The 21576-nt window shown below is 51.0% G+C and overlaps 1 protein-coding gene across 5 annotated transcripts in view; it reads left to right on the top strand.

The window, feature by feature from the left end:
* Nucleotides 1–21576, top strand: part of LOC140393331 (slit homolog 1 protein-like) — a 477252-nt gene that overhangs the window by 315765 nt on the left and 139911 nt on the right. For all 5 annotated transcript variants that reach the window (XM_072479670.1, XM_072479671.1, XM_072479669.1 and 2 more), the window contains exons 18-24: nt 3561–3704; nt 7710–7853; nt 11312–11478; nt 13252–13384; nt 15591–15659; nt 20383–20454; nt 20810–20881. In XM_072479670.1, the coding sequence (XP_072335771.1) occupies nt 3561–3704; nt 7710–7853; nt 11312–11478; nt 13252–13384; nt 15591–15659; nt 20383–20454; nt 20810–20881 (801 nt within the window). The remainder of the gene's footprint in view (nt 1–3560; nt 3705–7709; nt 7854–11311; nt 11479–13251; nt 13385–15590; nt 15660–20382; nt 20455–20809; nt 20882–21576) is intronic.

Genomic DNA, 21576 nt, shown 5'->3' with positions numbered 1-21576 from the left:
ACAGGAGAGGGTAGGGGGCTTCACAATGGGGTACAGGAGAGGGTAGGGGGGCATCACAATGGGGTACAGGAGAGGGTAGAGCAGCCTCACAGTGGGGTACAGGAGAGGGTAGGGCAGCGTCACAATGGGGTACAGGAGAGGGTAGGAGGGCTTCACAGTGGGGTACAGGAGGGGGTAGGGCAGCTTCACAGTGGGGTACAGGAGAGGGTAGGGGGGCATCACAGTGGGGTACAGGAGAGGGTAGGGGGGCTTCACAGTGGGGTACAGGAGAGGGTAGGGGGGCTTCACAGTGGGGTACAGGAGAGGGTGGGGCAACTTCACAGTGGGGTACAGGAGAGGGTAGGGGGGCTTCACAGTGGGGTACAGGAGAGGGTAGGGGGGCTTCACAGTGGGGTACAGGAGAGGGTAGGGGGGCTTCACATTGGGGTACAGGAGAGGGTAGGGCAGCTTCACAGTGGGGTACAGGAGAGGGTAGGGGGCTTCACAGTGGGTTACAGGAGAGGGTAGGGGGGCTTCACAGTGGGGTACAGGAGAGGGTAGGGGGCTTCACAGTGGGGTACAGGAGAGGGTAGGGGGCTTCACAGTGGGGTAAAGGAGAGGGTAGGGGGGCTTCACAACGGGGTACAGGAGAGTGTAGGGGGTCTTCACAGTGGGGTACAGGAGAGGGTAGGGGGACTTCACAGTGGGGTACAGGAGAGGGTAGGGGGCTTCACAGCGGGGTACAGGAGAGGGTAGGGCAGCGTCACAGTGGGGTACAGGAGAGGGTAGGGGGGCTTCACAGTGGGGTACAGGAGAGGGTAGGGCAGCTTCACAGTTGGGTTGAGGAGAGGGTAGGGGGCTTCACAGTGGGGTACAGGAGAGGGTAGGGGGGCTTCACAGTGGGGTACAGGAGAGGGTAGGGGGGCTTCACAGTGGGGTACAGGAGAGGGTAGGGCAGCTTCACAGTGGGATACAGGAGAGGGTAGGGGGGCTTCACAGTGGGGTACAGGAGAGGGTAGGGAAGCCTCACAGTGGTGTACAGGAGAGGGTAGGGGGGCTTCACAGTGGGGTACAGGAGAGGGTAGGGGGGCTTCACAGTGTGGTACAGGAGAGGGTAGGGGGGCTTCACAGTGGGGTGCAGGAGAGGTTAGGGGGGCTTCACAGTGGGGTACAGGAGAGGGTAGGGCAGCTTCACAATGGGGTACAGTAGAGGGTAGGGGGGGCTTCACAGTGGGGTACAGGAGAGGGTAGGGGGGCTTCACAGTGGGGTACAGGAGAGAGTAGGGCAGCGTCACAGTGGGGTACAGGAGAGGGTATCGCGGCTTCACAGTGGGTTACAGGAGTGGGTAGGGCAGCTTCACAGTGGGGTACAGGAGAGGGTAGGGGGGCTTCACAGTGGGGTACAGGAGAGGGTAGGGGGGCTTCACAGTGGGGTACAAGAGGAGCTGGACCTCTTCTCACACTAACACATTCAGTCACACACATACTTGCACACTCACTTCACATTAAAACCCTCAATCACACGTACACGCTCAGTAACTCACACTAACACATTTAGTCACACACACACGCTCACTAACTCACAATAACACGCTTGGCCGCGCACACATTTATACACTCACTAACTCAGATTAGCACACTCAGTCTCACGCACACTTACACGCTCACTAACACATACTATCAAACTTAGTCACACAGACACTCACTGTCTCACAGTAACACGCTCAGTCACACACACAAACTTACACACTCACCCACATTAACACACTCAGTCACACACACACTTACACACTCACTACCTCACACTAATACACCCAGTCACACACACTCTTACACATTCACTATCTCACAGTAACACGCTTGGTCACACACACACTTACACATTCACTAACCCACATTAATAAACTCAGTCGCACACACACTTACACACTCACTAACACACTACTACACAGTCACACACACGTACACACTTACTAACTCAGAGCACACGCTCAGTCACACACACACTTACACACTCACTAAGTCAGAGCACACGTTCAGTCACACACACTTACTCACTCACTAACTCACATTAACACACTCAGTCACACACACACTTACACTCTCACTAACACACTAATACACACAGACACATACACTTACACACTCACATTAACACACTCAGTCGCACACACACTTACACACCCACTAACTCACATTAACACACTCAGTCACACACACACTTCCACACTCACTATCTCACAATAACACTCAGTCACACACTCACATACACACTCACTAACTCACAGCACACGCTCAGTCACACACACTCACTAACTCACAGCACACGTTCATTCACACACACACACACACTCACTAACTCACAGCACACGCTCAGTCACACACACTCACTAACTCACAGCACACGCTCAGTCACACACACTCACTAACTCACAGCACACGCTCATTCACACACACACACACACTCACTAACTCACAGCTCACGCTCAGTCACACACACACACTCACTAACTCACAGCACACACTCAGTCACACACACTCACTAACTCACAGCACACGCTCATTCACACACACACACACACACTCACTAACTCACAGCACACGCTCAGTCACACACACACACTCACTAACTCACAGCACACGCTCAGTCACACACACTCACTAACTCACAGCACACGCTCAGTCACACACACACACTAACTCACAGCACACGCTCAGTCACACACACACACACACACTCACTAACTCACAGCTCACGCTCAGTCACACACACACACTCACTAACTCACAGCACACACTCACACACACTCACTAACTCACAGCACACGCTCATTCACACACACACACACACTCACTAACTCACAGCACACGCTCAGTCACACACACACACACACTCACTAACTCACAGCTCACGCTCAGTCACACACACACACTCACTAACTCACAGCACACGCTCAGTCACACACACACACTCACTAACTCACAGCACACGCTCAGTCACACACACTCACTAACTCACAGCACACGCTCAGTCACACACACACACTAACTCACAGCACACGCTCAGTCACACGCACACACACACTCACTAACTCACAGCTCACGCTCAGTCACACACACACACTCACTAACTCACAGCACACGCTCAGTCACACACACTCACTAACTCACAGCACACGCTCAGTCACACACACACACACACTAACTCACAGCACACGCTCATTCACACACACACTCACTAACTCACAGCACACGCTCAGTCACACACACACACTAACTCACAGCACACGCTCAGTCACACACACACACACACACTAACTCACAGCACACGCTCATTCACACACACACACACACACTCACTAACTCACAGCACACGCTCAGTCACACACACACTAACCCACAGCACACGCTCAGTCACACACACTCACTAACTCACAGCACACGCTCAGTCACACACACACACACACTCACTAACTCACAGCACACGCTCAGTCACACACACACACTAACTCACAGCACACGCTCAGTCACACACACATGTTTCACTCCTCTGATCTAAGACAGTTTATCTTTATTCTCAGAAACCTGAGCAACAATAAGATTGTGGAGATTGAGGATGGAACGTTTGAAGGTGCGTCCTCCGTTAGTGAATTGCAGCTGACAGCCAATCACCTCGATTCCATTCGAAGCGGCATGTTTCGGGGTCTTGACGGATTACGAACTTTGTAAGTAGCCCCCAGGACCACTGGGGACAAATTATTCTTAATCCTTAAACTGCTAGCTGTTGTCCTCCTCCCGAGGGAAATGTTTTGCTGTTGTGCACCTCAGTCATGTGGTATTTATCGCTGATATCGATAGTCACTGAAAACTGGGGTTCCCCCTAATCCTCAGCTGAAATACCGTGACCCATGCGTGAGCCAAGCATGTTAGTGTCGGTAATCTGTGGGAGTGTCAGAACGGACACAGATAGCAATTGTGAGCAGGAGTATTGATCTACATTCTCCTCCCTGACCCACACGAACACAGCTGAAAAGGAGGGAAAGAAGTTGCATTTTTATAGCGCCTTTCAAGGTGCCCCAACACTTTTTAAGAGTGAAGTATTTTTTAAAGTATAGTCAATATAATCGAGGTAACATGGCAGCCAATTTGTACACAGGAAGATCCCATAAATGAGGCGAGAGCCAAGCTCATTTGTTTTTCCAGTGAGGTCGATTGAGGAATGAATATTGACCAGGATACCGGGGTGCATTCTCCCCAGTGCGTCCAACAATTAGTGCCGTGGGATCTTGTACATCCACACAGGAGGGCAAACGGGACCTCAGTTTGGGCGTCTCACCTAGCAGGCGTCCCTGACTGTGCAGCACTCCCTCAGTATCGCGTTGGCAGGTGAGACGGGAGCTTTGTGCTCAGGTCTCTGGCGTGGGGCTCCACAGGTAGGAGTCCAATCCTGACTGAGAGTAGGTCAGAGAATGTGACAATTCTGTTGTATGTATCATATGTAATGCACCGTGTATTACCCCGTGGCTAAGGTTTAAGATAGGATATAACCAGGCTTAATTGCTGAATAGACACTTTCTAAGCTCCATTTGTTATGAGGGACAGCAGTTAATCTGTTTATTCTTGGGAGATGGGCTTTGTTGGCAAGGCTGCAGGTGCCATACTCTCAAGTGTAGCAAATGTAGGGTAGCACGGTGGTGAAGTGGGTTAGCACTGCTGCCTCACGGCGTCGAGGTCCCAGGTTCGATCCCAGCTCTGGGTCACTGTCCGTGTGGAGTTTGCACATTCTCCCCGTGTCTGCGTGGGTTTCGCCCCCACAACCCAAAGATGTGCAGGGCAGGTGGATTGGCCACGCTAAATTGCACCTTAATTGGAAAAAATGAATTGGGTACTCTATATTTATTTTTTAAAAAGCTAATGTACTGGATCATAAGATCACCAAGTGAGACTTCTATATAGATGAATGAGTCCAGTTATAAATGTAACCTGCAGTGCAATGACTCCTCTATATCAATCTTTAATCCTGATGCTGTGGTTCCGTCTCTGTTGTTGTTTAAAGATGTCACGTGATACGGGATTGCGACAATGTATTGATTTTGTGATGTGCGACTTGAAGGAATATTGATTGTGTGATGGACTGGTGATTATTACCCGAGTGCTCAGAGTGAATTACAGGAAAATTCAATATCTGGTGTTAAATTGTAATCCAGTACATCTCGGGCTCCCCCAGAGAGCTTCTACTCATTACTGCAGATTGGAGATTGGTCGATTTTTTCCTTAAAAGGACGCTTCCCCGCGCATGGACATGCAGAGAGACGGAGGCCAGGAGAGGCAGAAAGAGAGAGAGAACGAGAGAGACAGACAGAGAGAGAGAGAGAGAAAACAAGAGACAAAAAGGTACAGGAAGAGAGAGATAATTGTTGGTAGGTACATTCTGAGGCCAGTCAAGAGATTAATTGTAAGGGGTATCTCAAGGTTAATCAGAGGCTTTTGCTGGTTAGAACATAGAACAGTACAGCACATTAAAGGCCCTTCGGCCCACGATGTTGTGCCGACCATTTATCCTAATCTAAGATCAACCTAACCTAAACCCCTTCAATTTACTGCTGCCCATGTGCCTGTCCAAGAGTCGCTTAAATGTCCCCAATGACTCTGACTCCACCACCTCTGCTGGCAGTGCATTCCACACACTCACCACTCTGTGTAAAGAACCTACCTCTGACATCTCCCTATACCTTCCTCCAATCACCTTAAAATTATGTCCCCTCATGACAGCCATTTCCACCCTGAGGAAAAGTCTCTGGCTATCCACTCTATCCGTGCCTCTCATCACCTTTTACACCTCTATCAAGTCACCTCTCTGCCTTCTTCGCTCCAGTGAGAAAAGCCCTAGCTCCCTCAACCTTTCTTCATAAGACATGCCCCCCCAGTCCAATCTACAAACCCCCCAACCTTCGTGTCATCGGCAAACTTACTAACCCACCCTTCCACTTCCTCATCCAAGTCATTTATAAAAAGCACAAAGAGCAAAGGTCCCAGAACAGATCCCTGCGGGACACCAGTGGTCACCGACCTCCAGGCAGAATACTTTCCATCCACTACCACTCGCTGTCTTCTTTCGGCCAGCCAATTCTGTATCCAGACAACCAAATTTCCCTGTATCGCATGCCCCCTAACTTTCTGAATGAGCCTACCATGGGGAACCTTATCAAATGCCTTACTGAAATCCATATACACCACATCCACTGCCCGACCTTCATCAATGTGTCTCGCCACATCCTCAAAGAATTCAATGAGGCTTGTGAGGCATGACCTGCCCCTCACAAAGCCATGCTAACATCACCAAAGCCGCAGCAATCTCCTCCCTCGCTTCCCGTAGAAACCTTGGGCATATCCCGTCAGGCCCAGGGGACTTATCTATCCTGATGCTTTTCAAAATTTCCAGCACATCCTCCTTCTTAATATCAACCTGTTCGAGTCTATTAACCTGGTTCACACTGTTCTCATGAGTAACAAGGTCTCTCTCTAGTGAATACTGAAGCAAAATATTCATTTAAGGCCTCTCCCATCTCCTCAGACTCTGGGCACAAGTTCCCTCCACTATCCCTGATCGGCCCGACTCTCACTCTGATCATCCTCTTATTTCTCACATAAGTGTAGAACACCTTGGGGTTTTCCCTAATCCTTCCCGCCAGGGCTTTTTCATGCCCCCTTCTAGCTCTCCTCAGTCCATTTTTGAGTTCCTTCCTGGCTACCATGTAACCCTCTAGAGCCGTGGTTAGATCACCATTTATTGCCCATCCCTAATTGCCCTTGAGAAGGAGGTGGTGAGCTGCCTTCTTGAACCGCTGAAGTCCCTGTGGTGTAGGTACACCCACTGTGCTGTTAGGGAGGGAATTCCAGGATTTTGACCCAGCGACAGTGAAAGAACGGCCGATATATTTCCAAGTCAGGGTGGTGAGTGACTTAGAGGGGAACCTCCAGATTGTGATGTTGCCAGGTATCTGCTGCCCTTGTCCTTCTAGGGGATGGTAGGGGTCGTAATTTTGGAAGGTGCTGTTAAAGGAGCCATGGTGAGTTCCTGCAGTGCAGCTTGTAGATGGTACAAATGACTGCCACTGTCCTTTGGTAATGGAGGGAAGTGGATGTTTATGGAAGGGGTACCAATCAAGTGAGCTGCTTTGTCCTGGATGGTGTCGAGGTTCTTGAGTGTTGGAGCTGCGCTCATCCAGGCAAGTGGGGAGTATTCCATCACACTCCTGACTTGTGCCTTGTAGATGGTGGACAGGCTTTGGGGAGTCAGGAGCTAAGTTACTTGCAGCAGGATTCCCAGCCTCTGACCTGCTCTGGGAGCCACAGTATTTATATGGCTGGGTCCAGTTCAGTTTCTGATCAATGATAACCCCCAGGATGTTGACATTTTGCGAAAAGAGAGAGAGCGATAGTTGCACATGTACAAAGAGATGGAGAAACTGAAGAGGAAGACGCACGCATGGAGAGAGAATGAGAGAGAAACAGAAACTGAGAGAGAGAGAGAAGCAGTTAGTCCCAGATTGCTCGAAGGTGAGGCTAACGGTCACTGTGTATATTCTACATCAGTCAATGTCAGTGTGTACTGGGTTCTATGGCTCAGTAATTGTTCCTGCTCATCCAGTCAATTCTCTTTGATAATCGGTCACTAACACCCCCAAGATGTCACTCTCGCAAGGACTTATTTTTCCTTCTTCCCCCAGGATGTTGAGGAATAATCGCATCAACTGTATCCATAACAACAGCTTCACGGGTCTGAGTGGTGTGCGCCTTCTTTCACTCTACCACAACCAGATTACCACCATTACACCAGGTGCCTTCAACACCCTTCACTCGCTCTCCACCCTGTGAGTACTCCCAGAGTTCCGTCCTCCTTCTGTACCAGACTTTATTTTACTCTGGTTTACGTATGCCGCGAGGTTTTTAATAACCCTCCAGTGCAAGGGGGCTAACTCCGCTTCACCCCGAGTAAACTAACACTTTTATGAAGAGAAATATTTTCCTCCCTCCTTGGACTGAAGAAATCAAGGACTTCGCTCAGGTGGGAGTCTTGAATCTCCCGGTGGGAATGCGGCCTAGTGAGTGGCCGGGCCTGCCCGGGAGTGACAGCCAGAGGCCCAGGCTGGGTGGTGAGCGCAGTGAGACGTTGTCATGTCGGGCAAAGACCTCGAGAGAATGTCAAACGCAGTCAACGGTTTCTGGAACCCCACCACGGCCATTGCCACCTATTGCACCCACACCAGCCCAAATGGCATTGAAATTCTTCTTCACCCCCATAGCAACCCTGGACAGCAGAACTGCTGTATCGCATAAAATGTCATAGACTATATGCACCATCCCCCCAGGTTTCCTCCGGTTTACTCCCACAGTCCAAAGATGCGCAGGTTAGGTGGATTGGCTGTGATAAAATTGCCCCTTAGTGTCCAGAAGATTAGGTGGGATAACTGGATTACAGGGATAGGGTGGGGACCTGGGCCTAGGTAGGGTGCTCTTTCGGAGGGTCGGTGTAGGCCTGATGGGCTGAATGGCCTCCTTCTGCACTGCAGGGATTCTATGATTCTATATGGAACAGAAACAGACCGTTCGGTCCAACTTTCCATGCTAGACTTTATGCTCCACACAAGCATCCTCCCACTTAAATCACCCATTCGACCTATCCTATTTATTCATGTACTCATGTAGTTTCCCCTTAAATATATCTATACCATTCACCACAAACACAAATGTATAGATACACATATATACATTTACATGCATGCACACACATGCAGTCACAGACACACATGTATTGTTGGGCATAGGCAATTCATGCTTTCTCCACATCTACCTAACCTCAGAGTGCTTGGTGCCCAACACAGGGACACACTCATATGCCTACCCCTGCATCTGCTTCAGGTGGTGGTAGTGAGCTGCCTTCTTGAACCGCTGCAGCCCTTGAGGTGTAGGTACACCCACTGTGCTGTTAGGGAGAGAGTTCCACGATGTTGCCCCAGCGACAGTGAAGGAGCGGCAATATATCTGCTGCTCTTGTCCTTCTAGATGGTAGTGGGCGTGGGTTTGGAAGGTTCTGTCTGAGGAACCTTGGTGAGTTCCTGCAGTGCATCTTGTAGATGGTACACACGGCTGCCACTGTGCGTCGGTGGTGGAGGGAGTGAATGTTTGTGGAAGGGGAGCAATCAAGCGGGGCTGCTTTGTCCTGGATGGTATTGAGCTTCTTGAGTGTTGTTGGAGCTGCACTCATCCAGGCAAGTGGAGAGTATTTCATCACATTCCTGACTTGTGCCTTGTAGATGGTGGACAGGCTTTGGGGAGTCAGGTGGTGCGTTACTCGTCTTAATATTCCTAGTATTTGACCTGCCCTGGTAACCACAGTTTTAACGTGGCTAGACCAGTTCAGTTTCTGATCAATGGTAAGCCCCAGGATGTTGACAGTGGGGATTCAGCAATGATAATGATATTGAATGTCACGGGGCGGTGGTTAGATTCTCTCTGGTAGGATATGGCCATTGCCTGGCACTTGTGTGGCGCAAATGTAACTTTCCACTTGTCAGCCCGAGCCTGAGCCCAGGTCTTGCTGCATTACAGCTTCATTATCTGAGGAGCCGCGAATGGTGCTGAACATTGTGCAGTCATCCGCAACCATCCCCACTTCTGACCTTACGATGAAAGGGAGGTCATTGATGAAATAGCTGAAGATGGTTGGGGCCGAGGACACTACCCTGAGGAACTCCTGCAGTGATGTCCTGGAGCTGAGATAGTTGATCTCCAACCACCACAACCATCTTCCTTTGTGCCGGGTATGACTCTAACCAGCAGAGAGTTTCCCCCTGATTCCCATGGACTCCAGTTTAGCTGGGGCTCCTTGAAGCTGTACTCGAGCCAATGCTGCCTTGACAGCGAAGGCAGTCAGTCTTACCTCTGGAGTTCAGCTCTTTCATCCGTGTTTTGAACATGGCTGTAATGAGGTCAATGCTGTAGAGGGCGTGAGGCCCGGGATCTAACAAGGAGAGCCACAGGCTTATCAGGGTATTAAAACTAGTTTGTTTACACTACTTACAGTGAGTACATAGTGTGCTATTGGGAAGGAATATCGCCTCCGTGGGCTGCCATCTTCACCCTCCAGTGCCTGCCACACAAATGCCTCACATCATCACGTGTCCCATGAATTGACATATCCATTCTGTTAACATATGGACGATAAGGGAATAGTGTAGAGGGGTTTAGAGTGGTTTCAAAGGTCGACGCAACATCGAGGGCCGAAGGGCCTGTACTGCGCTGTAATGTTCTATGTTCTATGTTCTTAACCCTTTATACTCCAGTCAGGAGCTGAGTGGCCCTGACAAATCCCAAACTGAGTGTCAGTGAGCAGGTCATTACTGAGCAAGTGCTGCTTGATAGCGCTGTCGAAGACCCCGTCCATTACTTTGCTGATGACGGAGGAAAGGTTGGATTGGATTTGTCCTGCACTTTGTGGCGACGACACCTCTGGCCAACCTTCCACATTGCTGGATGATGCAAAAATAGTGAAAGATTGTTTGAAAAAAGATCAGTTCAGGTTCGTTACTCGAAGGCTGTTTGTCCACACTGCGGGTCGTCAGGATATGAAATGATTCACCCCGGGCGGTGAGTAGAGAATCATTTGAAAGAGAATTGGATAAATAATTTGAAAACAGGGTAAAAGGATTTGGCCGGAGGCAAGGGAATGGGAAGATGGTGGAGAGCTGAATTTACCGACAGCTGAATCAATATTTACTGCTTGGTGTTTTCAACCCTTTGATCAATCACCTGCGAAGCGAGCTGCACATTTACATCACGGACACATATCCTATTTGGAATACAAAAACAAATGTAAAGGCACGCGTGTGTTTGCATGTTTACATGTGCACATGCATGCAGATAAGGGAAAACACATGTACACACACACACTCACGCAAACATATACACACACCTGAGTTGCACACATGTGGCACAGATAAGTACACACATGTTTGAACACACATGCACAGACACGTGCACACACACACAGACATACACAGATGCATGCTCAAACACACACACATGAACACACACACACACACACACACAAGTATGACCAGTCGCTACTCCTAGTGCTTTTTACACTTGGGTGTTTATTGTGTACCTTGTGTTGCCCTATTATGTATTTTCTATTTATTTTATTTTCTTCCCATGTACTTAATGATCTGTTGAGCTGTTTGCAGAAAAATACTTTTCACTGTACCTCGGTACACGTGACAAAAACCAATCCAACCCAGTTTACACAACTCTCCTGACACTCTGTTTGCAGCAATCTCCTCGCAAACGCCTTCAACTGTAACTGCCAGTTAGCCTGGCTGGGAGAGTGGTTGAGGAGGAGGAAAATAGTCAGCGGAAATCCACGATGTCAGAAACCGGACTTCCTGAGAGAGATCCCCCTACAGGATGTAGCATATCAGGACTTCCGCTGTGAAGAAGGTAACAATCACTTGCTTTGTTTTTGGATCAATAAAATTGTTTAGGTTTATCTTGTGAACTTTTGCACTCATTAAAGTGAAGGACCTTGTAGTTACAGAATGGATACAGAATTCCCCATCACACACTCCCAGGATAGGTACAGCACGGGGTTAGATACAGAGTAAAGCTCCCTCTACACTGTCACCATCAAACACTCCCAGGACAGGTACAGCACGGGGTTAGATACAGAGTAAAGCTCCCTCTACACTGTCCCCATCAAACACTCCCAGGACAGGTACAGCACGGGGTTAGATACAGAGTAAAGCTCCATCTACCCTGTCCCATCAAACACTCCCAGGGCAGGTACAGCACGGGGTTAGATACAGAGTAAAGCTCCCTCTACACTGTCCCCATCAAACACTCCCAGGACAGGTACAGCACGGGGTTAGATACAGAGTAAAGCTCCCTCTACACTGTCCCCATCAAACACTCCCAGGACAGGTATAGCACCAAGTTAGATACAGAGTAAAGCTCCCTCTACACTGTCCCAATCAAACACTCCCAGGACAGGTAAGCACGTGGTTAAATACAGAGTAAAGCTCCCTCTATCCTGTCCCCATCAAACACTCCCAGGACAGGTACAGCACGTGGTTAGATACAGAGTAAAGCTCCCTCTATCCTGTCCCCATCAAACACTCCCAGGACAGGTACAGCACGGGGTTAGATACAGAGTAAAGCTCCCTCTACACTGTCCCCATCAAACACTCCCAGTACAGGTACAGCACAGGGTTAGAAACAGAGTAAAGCTCCCTCTACACTGTCCCCATCAAACACATCCAGGACAGGTACAGCACGGGGTTAGATAGAGTAAAGCTCCCTCTACACTGTCTCCATCAAACACTCCCAGGACAGGTACAGCACGGGGTTAGAGACAGAGTAAAGCTCCCTCTATCCTGTCCCCATCAAACACTCCCAGGACAGGTACAGCACAGGGTTAGAAACAGAGTAAAGCTCCCTCTACACTGTCCCCATCAAACACATCCAGGACAGGTACAGCACGGGGTTAGATAGAGTAAAGCTCCCTCTACACTGTCTCCATCAAACACATCAAGGACAGGTACAGCACCGGGTTAGATACAGAGTAAAGCTTCCTCTTCATGTCCCCATCAAACTCTCCCAGGAGAGGTACAGCATGGGGTTAGATACAGAGTAAAACTCCCTCTACACTGTCCCCATCAAACACTCCCAGGACAGGTACAGCACAGGGTTAGATACAGAGTAAAGCTCCCTCTACACTGCCCCATCAAACACTCCCAGGACAGGTACAGCACAGGTTAGAAACAGAATAAAGCTCCCTCTACACTGTCCCCATCAAACACTCCCAGGACAGGTACAGCACAGGGTTAGATACAGAGTAAAGCTCCCTCTACACTGCCCCATCAAACACTCCCAGGACAGGTACAGCACGGGGTTAGATACAGAGTAAAGCTCCCTCTACACTGCCCCATCAAACACTCCCAGGACAGGTACAGCACAGGGTTAGAAACAGAATAAAGCTCCCTCTACACTGTCCCCATCAAACACTCCCAGGACAGGTACAGCACAGGGTTAGATACAGAGTAAAGCTCCCTCTACAGTGCCCCATCAAACACTCCCAGGACAGGTACAGCACGGGGTTAGATACAGAGTAAAGCTCCCTCTACACTGTCCCCATCAAACACTCCCAGGACAGGTACAGCGCGGGTTAGGTACAGAGTAAATATCAGTGCTGTGAAGTTGTGGTTTGTGTTGCAGGTTATGAGGAGAGTAGCTGTATCCCTCGGCCTCAGTGCCCTGTAGAGTGCACCTGTCTGGAGACTGTCGTCCGCTGTAGCAACAAACACCTGAAATCTCTACCGAAAGGCATCCCAAAGAACGTGACTGAAATGTGAGTGAGAGAGGATCAGACGGAACCCGCTGTGAGGTTCTCACTCGCTGCATTACGTGTATTAACAGCCAGTGTGATAGTACTGCAGTAATCCGATTGTCGCTCTGCACCTTCACCTGTGAGGTCGGGAGGAAGAGTTCACACCAAACAGACCGAGAAAATCTGAGTGGGAGAGCGGAAAAGAGATAAATAAATCAGGCATGACACAAACATATGACATCAATTTCAACATAACCCACGCAGAGGCAAAGTGACGTGAGCTGATTGTCACTCCGATTGTAATATCCCCATCACTTTCACACTCTGCAGATCAGTTAGTCAGAACCAAACAAACAAGGGGGGAATCAAAGGGAGGAAAAGGAAAGGTTTTCATTTAATAGGAGCTTCTAAGACCCTAAGATGTCCCAAACTCCTTCACAGTCATGTCCCGTCAATTACCACGAGACGAGAAAGGTGAAACAATCGAGGCTTTATTGCACAAGATGTTGTGCCTTCTGTAGCTGGAACCAAAATTGGAGCAGCGCAGGAGAGCACACACTTGTATACGCCACCTGCTGGGCGGAGCCAGCAGGCTGGGATTCACCATGGTACCTGTAATACATGGGCATTTTCATAAGACATGCAATGTGTTACTCGTGGTGTTTACCACACACAGCTAATTCATTGAAGTTTAATTTGCTTATGAATGTCCAAAATCCCCTAGATTCTAGAATGACTCCCGCAGATTGAAAGTTAGCAAGTGTGATATTGCAATTCAATGAAGGAGGGAGGGAAAAAAACAGGGATCTCCAGGCCTGTTGCCCCAGGATCAGTCATCGGGAAATACTGGAATTTATTATTAATGAGAGGTTAGCTAGACCCTCCGAAAACCGTGGCATCGAGTCATCGAAGTTTACAGCACGGAAACAGGCCTTTTGGCCCAACAATGGCCATGTCGCCCAGTTTTTACCACTGAGCTCGTCCCAATTGCCCACATTTGGCCCGTATCCCTCTATACCCAGCTTTCCCATATAACTGTCTAACTGCTTTTTAAAAGGCAAAATTGTACCCGCCTCTACTACTGCCTCTGGCAGCTCGTTCCACACACTCACCACCCTCTGTGTGAAACAATTGATCCCGTGGACCCTTTAGTATCTCTCCCCTCTCACCTTAAACCTGTGCCCTTTAATTTTAGACTCCCCTACCTTTGGGAAAAGGTGCTGACTATCTACCTTATCCATGCCCCTCATTATTTTATAGACCTCTATAAGATCACCCCGAAGCCTCCTACGCTCCAAGGAGAAAAGTCCCAGACTATCCAGCCCCTCCTTATAACTCAGACCATCAAGTCCCGGTAGCATCCTCGTAAATCCTGCCTGCACTCTTTCTAGTTTAACAATATCCTTTCTATAGTAGGGTGACCAGAAAGGATATTATTAAACTAGAAACAGTGCATGATTAGACAAAGTCAGTATAATTTGATAAGAAGTCCTGCAATTGTCCAACTCAATGACACCAGATATTAGACGGCTAACTTTGTTGCATTTTTATAATATATTTATCATCATAAAACTCCTCAAGGCACTTTACAGGTGCATCATCAAACAACAATTGACATTGAGCCACAGGTGAGGTGTGAGGACTAAAGCTTGGTCCGAGGGGGAGGCTGTTAGCAACATCGTGTGGAGGAGAGAGACTTCCAGAGGTTGAGGGGGAGAGTTGCGGACTTTAGGGCCCCAGGCAGCTGAAGGCACAAGCCACCAATGGGAGAGCGTTTGCAATTTGGGTTTGCGTCAGAGGCCGGAATTTGATGAGCGCCGAGGCCTCGGAGGGTTGAAAGGTTAGAGAAGGTCACGGAAATAGCGAGGGGGGTCAAGCCACGGAGAAACGCGAACGCAAAGGTGGGAAATGTTTAAATCGCGGCACCGCTGGACGGCGTACCAACGTCAATCAGGTATCACACTGGGTGATGGCTGAATGGGTTTCAATGCGAGTTACCATCTGGGCAGCCGGGTTTTGGTGGAGCTCGAGGTTGTGGAAAGTGGACAGTGGGACGCTGACCAGGAGAACATTATTAAAATAATCGCCGCGGTAACAAAGGTGCAGAGGAAGGTTTCAGCAGCAAATGGACAGTTACATATTTATGTCAACCAATGGCGCAATTGTAATTGAACACAACACATTTCATAACATTCCACCAGCCCTAATTTTTTTCTTTATCTTCCAGGTACCTGGACGGTAACCAGTTTAGTTCAGTTCCCACCGTACTCAACACCTTCAAACATCTACAGCTGGTGTAGGTACCCTGGGGAGGGCCTGGAGGAGAGGGAGGGAAGGGTGGTGTTGGGGTGGAGAGTCTGAGACAGTGCTTTTCCAGGAACAGCCCTGAACATGCGAGTCGGGGAGTGGGACGGGTCCATTTGATTTGAGATGACCCATTTTAAGATCGATGTTCCCGAACACAAGGTTTTGAAAAATACTGGGGTCCCAGGCGACCGACAAGGGACCGAAGACCCAATCACATTGCTGTCTGCCCAGTCACGTAGGTCAGGGCCTGAGAATGGGGTGAATCAGGGCATTCCTGCCTCATTATTCTTGTCTGTCCCAAGGGGCACCCAGATATCTGCAGAGGCCCCAATGTGTTCCTGGGAACAGGGTGAAGCAATTATTAGAGGTGGCGGGGGTCTGGACAACTGGCTGGAGAGAGGTGAGAACGCGCATTGCTTCATTTCGGTAAGATTCAGTACATTATGTGCCACTCAGGCACTTAACTGGGCAGTGGTGGGCCTTGCCTAGGGGGAGAGGAGGTTGACAGGGGGGGTGTAAGTCCAGCCTGCCGAGGTAACTGGCAGTGCCCCCGGGGAGATGGTAGATGCTGCCAGTGCTACACCTACTCAAGGCCGAGGAATGTTGCTGGATCCTCGGCCACAGATGAGTGATGGGCAGAGTGTTGGGGGTCACGGAATGAGGTGGGGGGGGGGGGTCATCAGCAAGGTCAAGACGTGGGTCCCTGCAGGCCCTCCCCCACTTCCTGATGCCAGGTACCTCGATCAGGCAGGGACCCTCCCATGCCAGTGTTTGTCTGTTAGGCTCCCTGGTTAGTGAATCCCTCGCCTGCCGCTGGGCTAATACCAGAGGAGGTGGGGCCCTGCCCCCTTAAGGGCCTCAACTGGGCCTTCCCACCTCAAACTTAATCTGGGCAGAGGGGGGAAAGGTAGTAGGTACCCCCCCCCCTTTCCCCCCGCCCTCCACACTTGCCATGGAGAAGGGCATTGATGCTGCCCAATATTTCAGTAAGTGAGTGGGTGTGGTGAGGTGAATTGGACATTCTGAATTCTCCCTCCGTGTACCCGAACAGGCGCCGGAGTGTGGCGACTAGGGGCTTTTCACAGTAACTTCATTGCGGTGTTAATGTAAGCCTACTTGTGACAATAATAAAGATAGTGGGCGGGATTCTCCGACCCCCCCCCCCCCCGCCGCCGGGTCGGAGAATCGCCGAGGGGCGGCGTGAATCCCGCCCCCGCCGGCTGCCGAATTCTCCGGCGCCGGAGATTTGCCGGGGCGGGAATCGCGCCGCGTCGGTCGGCGGCTGCTGCCCGATTCTCCGGTCCGCGATGGGCCGAGTGGCCGCCCGTTTTTTTGCCAGTCCCACCGGCGTAAATTAGAGTAGGTCCTTACCGGCGGGACCTGGTGGCACGGGCGGCCTCGGGGGGGCACGGGGGGATCTGGCCCCGGGAGATGCCCCCGTGGTGGCCTGGCCCGCGATCGGCGCCCACCAAGGGCCTTCGCCGTGGGGGCACTCTATTCCTCCACGTCGGCTGCTATTCCTCCGCGATGGCCAACGCGGAGATGAACCCCCCCCCCGCGCGTGCGCTGGGATGACGCCAGCACACGCTGGCGCTCCCACGTATGCGCCAACTCGCGCCGGCCGGCGGAGACCCTTCCCCGCCGGCCGGCGCGGCGCAGACCACTCGGGGGCCAGCCTAGCCCCTGAAGGTGCGGAGGAAGGGGCGGCCCGACGCCGGAGTGGTTTACACCACTCCTCGGCCCCGGAGTCGTCCGCTCCGCCGATTCCCGCAGAATCCCGCCCAGTATTATTATTATCTGGCTTCGAGGGAGGTGACAAACTCGATGAAGCTGATTTTTTCTTTCAGTCTGGCTGTTCCTGGTTACTGTCAGTTGTGAGGAACCAGACTGTTTGGATTATGTGCTGTGCCTTAGCACCAGGAGGCACAACCGGAGGTCAACTCGCCCTCTGACCGCCGTGCGAATACTTCTCAAGTTGTGGTTGCCATGTTCCATCGTGACATGGTCGGCTGGGATTACGGTCATTTTGAACCTTCGAAAGCCCCCACCTTTCGCGCAATGCATCGCCCTCCCCCACTACCGACCCACCTCACCATGCACAATAACCTCTGGAGCTTCATCCCAAAAGGCTAGTATGAGGACCACCCAAAAGTGGTCCTGATTTAAGAAGCTTAGTGCTCTGGTCTCTCCCAGTTTCTGGCTCGTTGCCTCACTGGCAGCTGCTCCGAGTTAAGTCCTGGGAGCTTTGAGGGGGGGAGGGGGGGAGATTAAATGGGAGCAGCACCAAGAACGGGCCCTCAATCTAGCCTCTTCTGGTTTGCGCCCAAAAAACCGGGGCAAACCAATTTATATTTCCCGATGAGATGAAGTTCATAGGTTATTGTGCACGGTGAGGGAGGCCAATAGGGGATGAGGGGGAGCTCTGGGAGAAGGATGGGGCTTTTAAAGGATCAAAATGACCATTGGACCAGCCTACCGCCTCCCAATGGCCACATCGCAAACACAGCTTGAAACGTATTCGCACAGGGGTCAATAGTGTTCCTGCTCCGCTCCCTTCCACCATTAAGTAAATAATTTTAATAAACTTTCCTTGAAACATCACTGGTTAAGCTTCATGGAGACCAGATAAATTCTGAGTGCGAAGGCCCAGATCAGCTCTGGCGCAGACACGGGGAGAACGTGCAGACTCCGCACAGGCAGTGACCCAAGCCGGGAATCGAACCTGGGACCCTGGCGCTGTGAAGCAACAGTGCTAACCACTGTGCTACTGTGCCACCCACAATGCCATGGGATCTATGAAATGAAAATCGCTAATTGTCACAAGTAGGCTTCAAATGAAGTTGCTGTGAAAAGCCCCTAGTCGCCACATTCCGGCGCCTGTTCAGGGAGGCTGGTACGGGAATTGAACCCCCGCTGCTGGCCTTGTTCTGCATTACAAGCCAGCTGTCTTAGCCCACTGTGCTAAATATGTTGTGCTGGGGGTAATAAGCAGGGCAAACTCAGCATCTCTAACAGTGCAGTACTCCCTCTGTACTCCCTTAATACTCCCTCAGTATTCCGTCAGTACTCCCTCAGTATTCCCTCAGTGCTCCCTCAATACCCCCTCCGTACTCCCTCAGTGCTCCCTCAGTACTCCTTCAGTGCTCCTTCAGTACCCCCACAATACTCCCTCAGTACCCCCACAGTACTCCCTCAGTACCCCCACAGTACTCCCTCAGTGCTCCCACAGTACTCCCTCAGTGCTCCCTCAGTGCTCCCTCAGTGCTCCCTCAGTGCTCCCTCAGTGCCCCCTCAGTACCCCCACAATACTCCCTCAGTGCCCTTCAGTACTCCCTCAGTGCTCCCTCAGTACCCCCACAGTACTCCCTCAGTGCTCCCTCAATACCCCCTCCGTACTCCCTCAGTGCTCCCTCAGTACCCCCACAGTACTCCCTCAGTACCCCCACAGTACTCCCTCAGTACTCCCTCAGTACCCCCTCCGTATTTCCTCAGTGCTCCCTCAGTACCCCCACAGTACCCCCTCAGTGCTCCCTCAGTACCCCCTCAGTACCCTCTCAGTACCCCCTCAGTACTCTGTCAATACCCCCTCAGTGCTCCTTCAGTACCCCCTCAGTACCCCCTCAGTGCTCCCTCAGTACCCCCTCAGTACTCCCTCAGTACCCCCTCAGTACCCCCACAGTACTCCCTCAGTACCCCCTCAGTACTCCCTCAGTGCTCCCTCAGTATTCCCTCAGTACTCTCTCCGTAACCCCTCAGTACTCCCTCAGTACCCCCACAGTACTCCCTCAGTACTCCCTCAGTGCTCCTTCAGTACCCCCACAGTACCCTCTCAGTACCCCCACAGTACCCTCTCAGTACCCCCACAGTACTCACTCAGTACTCCCTCCGTACCCCCTCAGTACCCCCTCAGTACCCTCTCAGTACCCCCTCAGTACTCTGTCAATACCCCCTCAGTGCTCCTTCAGTACCCCCTCAGTACCCCCTCTGTGCTCCCTCAGTACCCCCTCAGTACCCTCTCTGTACCCCCTCAGTACCCTCTCAGTACCCCCTCAGTACCATCTCGGTGCTCGCTCAGTACCCCCTCCGTACTCCCTCAGTACTCCCTCAGTACGCCTTCAGTACTCCCTCAGTACTCAGTACCCCCTCAGTACGCCTTCAGTGCTCCCTCAGTAATCAGTACTCCCTCAGTACCCCCTCAGTACCCCGTCAGTGCCCCCTCAGTACCCCCTCAGTTCACTCTCAGTGCTCCCTCAGTACCCCCTCCATACTCCCTCAGTACTCCCTCAGTACCCCCACAGTAACCCCTCAGTACCCCCTCAGTGCTCACTCAGTACCCCCTCAGTGCTCCCTCAGTACTCCCTCAGTACTCCCTCAGTACCCCCTCAGTACCCCCTCAGTATTCCCTCAGTATTCCCTCAGTACTGTACTGGGAGCGTCAGCCTGGATCTTTGCACTCAATCTCGAGTGGGACACAAACCCACAAATGTCCGACTCCAAGGTGCGAGCGCTGCTCTTTTTTAACATGTCCAAGACGTCGAACGCCTTTCCTGCCCCAGCAGCCGGACACGTCACAATTGTGCCTGAACCGACAGGGCATCAGAGGTGAGAATTTGGCCCCTTAATATGAACCTCCCGCCCTGCGTGGAAGACCAGTCTCAGGCTCCCGCGGTTTTCAACCAATGATGATAATAATTTCCTTCCTCCCTCAACAGGGACATGAGTAACAACAGGATCAGTTCCTTGACCAATACGTCTTTCATCAACATGAGCCAGCTGACTACACTGTAAGTAACTTGCAACCATGGGTATTTACAGCAAGCTGTGAGCCCTCCAAGTGACACAGAATGGTTAATTGAGTGGGCAAAAAATTTGGCAAATGGGTGTATAATGTGGCAAGAATATATACTTTGGCAGGAGGAAGCAGAATGCTGCAGCGCAGAGGGAGCTGGGTATCCTTGTGAAAGGAATGACAAAAAGTTAGTATGCAGCTGCAGTAAGTAATTCTGAAGGCTGCGATGCAATGCAGGGGAGGAACGAGGATGTGGGCTGTGGATCGAGTCACCAAGTGATAATAAAGTCACGTTTGATTGTCGCCGTCTCACTGTTGCATTTTCTTCCCCTGTCTCTTTTTTCCCCCAGGATTCTCAGTTACAATTCATTACGGTGTATCCCCACCTCCGCATTCCAGGGTCTGCGCTCTCTCCGACTGCTGTAAGTGCCGGCTGGAAAATACTTTGCCATCTTACAACACCACAGTGACCGGTTGGGTCACAGCTCGTGTATCAGGGCCCATTCCGGGCACCCGAATTTGAGGAATGTTGTCAGGGGCTTCGGGAGTGTGTGGAGGAGGTGTACTGGAACGGGTGCCAGGCATAATGGCCTTCAGAGATGTGAAGAGGCTAGGATTTGAGCAGGGAATCGTAGAATCCCTACCGTGCAGAAAGAGGCCATTCGGCCCATCGAGTCTGCACTGACCCTCAGAAAGAGCACCCGACCTGACCCACTCCTCCACCCTGTTCCTGTAAACCAATAACCCCACCTAACCTTTTGGATAATAAGGGACAATTTAGCGTGTCCAATCCTCCTAACCTGCACGTCTTTGGACTGTGGGAGGAAACCGGAGCATCCGGAGGAAACCCACGCAGACGCGGGGAGAACGTGCAGACTCCGCACAGACAGTGACCCGAGATCGAAGTTGAACCCAGGTCCCTGGTGCTGTGAGGTAGCAGTGCTAACTACTGTGCCACTGAGAAGGTTAAGAGAATTAATTGAGATGTTCAAAATTATGAAAGTTTTGAGCGAATAGTTAGGTAGAAACTGTTTCCACGGGCGGGTTTAGCACAGGGCTAAATCGCTGGCTTTGAAAGCAGACCAGGGCAGGCCAGCAGCACGGTTCAATTCCCGTA

Source organism: Scyliorhinus torazame, chromosome 16 (assembly GCF_047496885.1).
Source record: "Scyliorhinus torazame isolate Kashiwa2021f chromosome 16, sScyTor2.1, whole genome shotgun sequence".
NCBI classification, from domain to species: Eukaryota; Metazoa; Chordata; class Chondrichthyes; order Carcharhiniformes; family Scyliorhinidae; genus Scyliorhinus; species Scyliorhinus torazame.
This window is presented reverse-complemented; position numbering and strand designations above follow the sequence as displayed.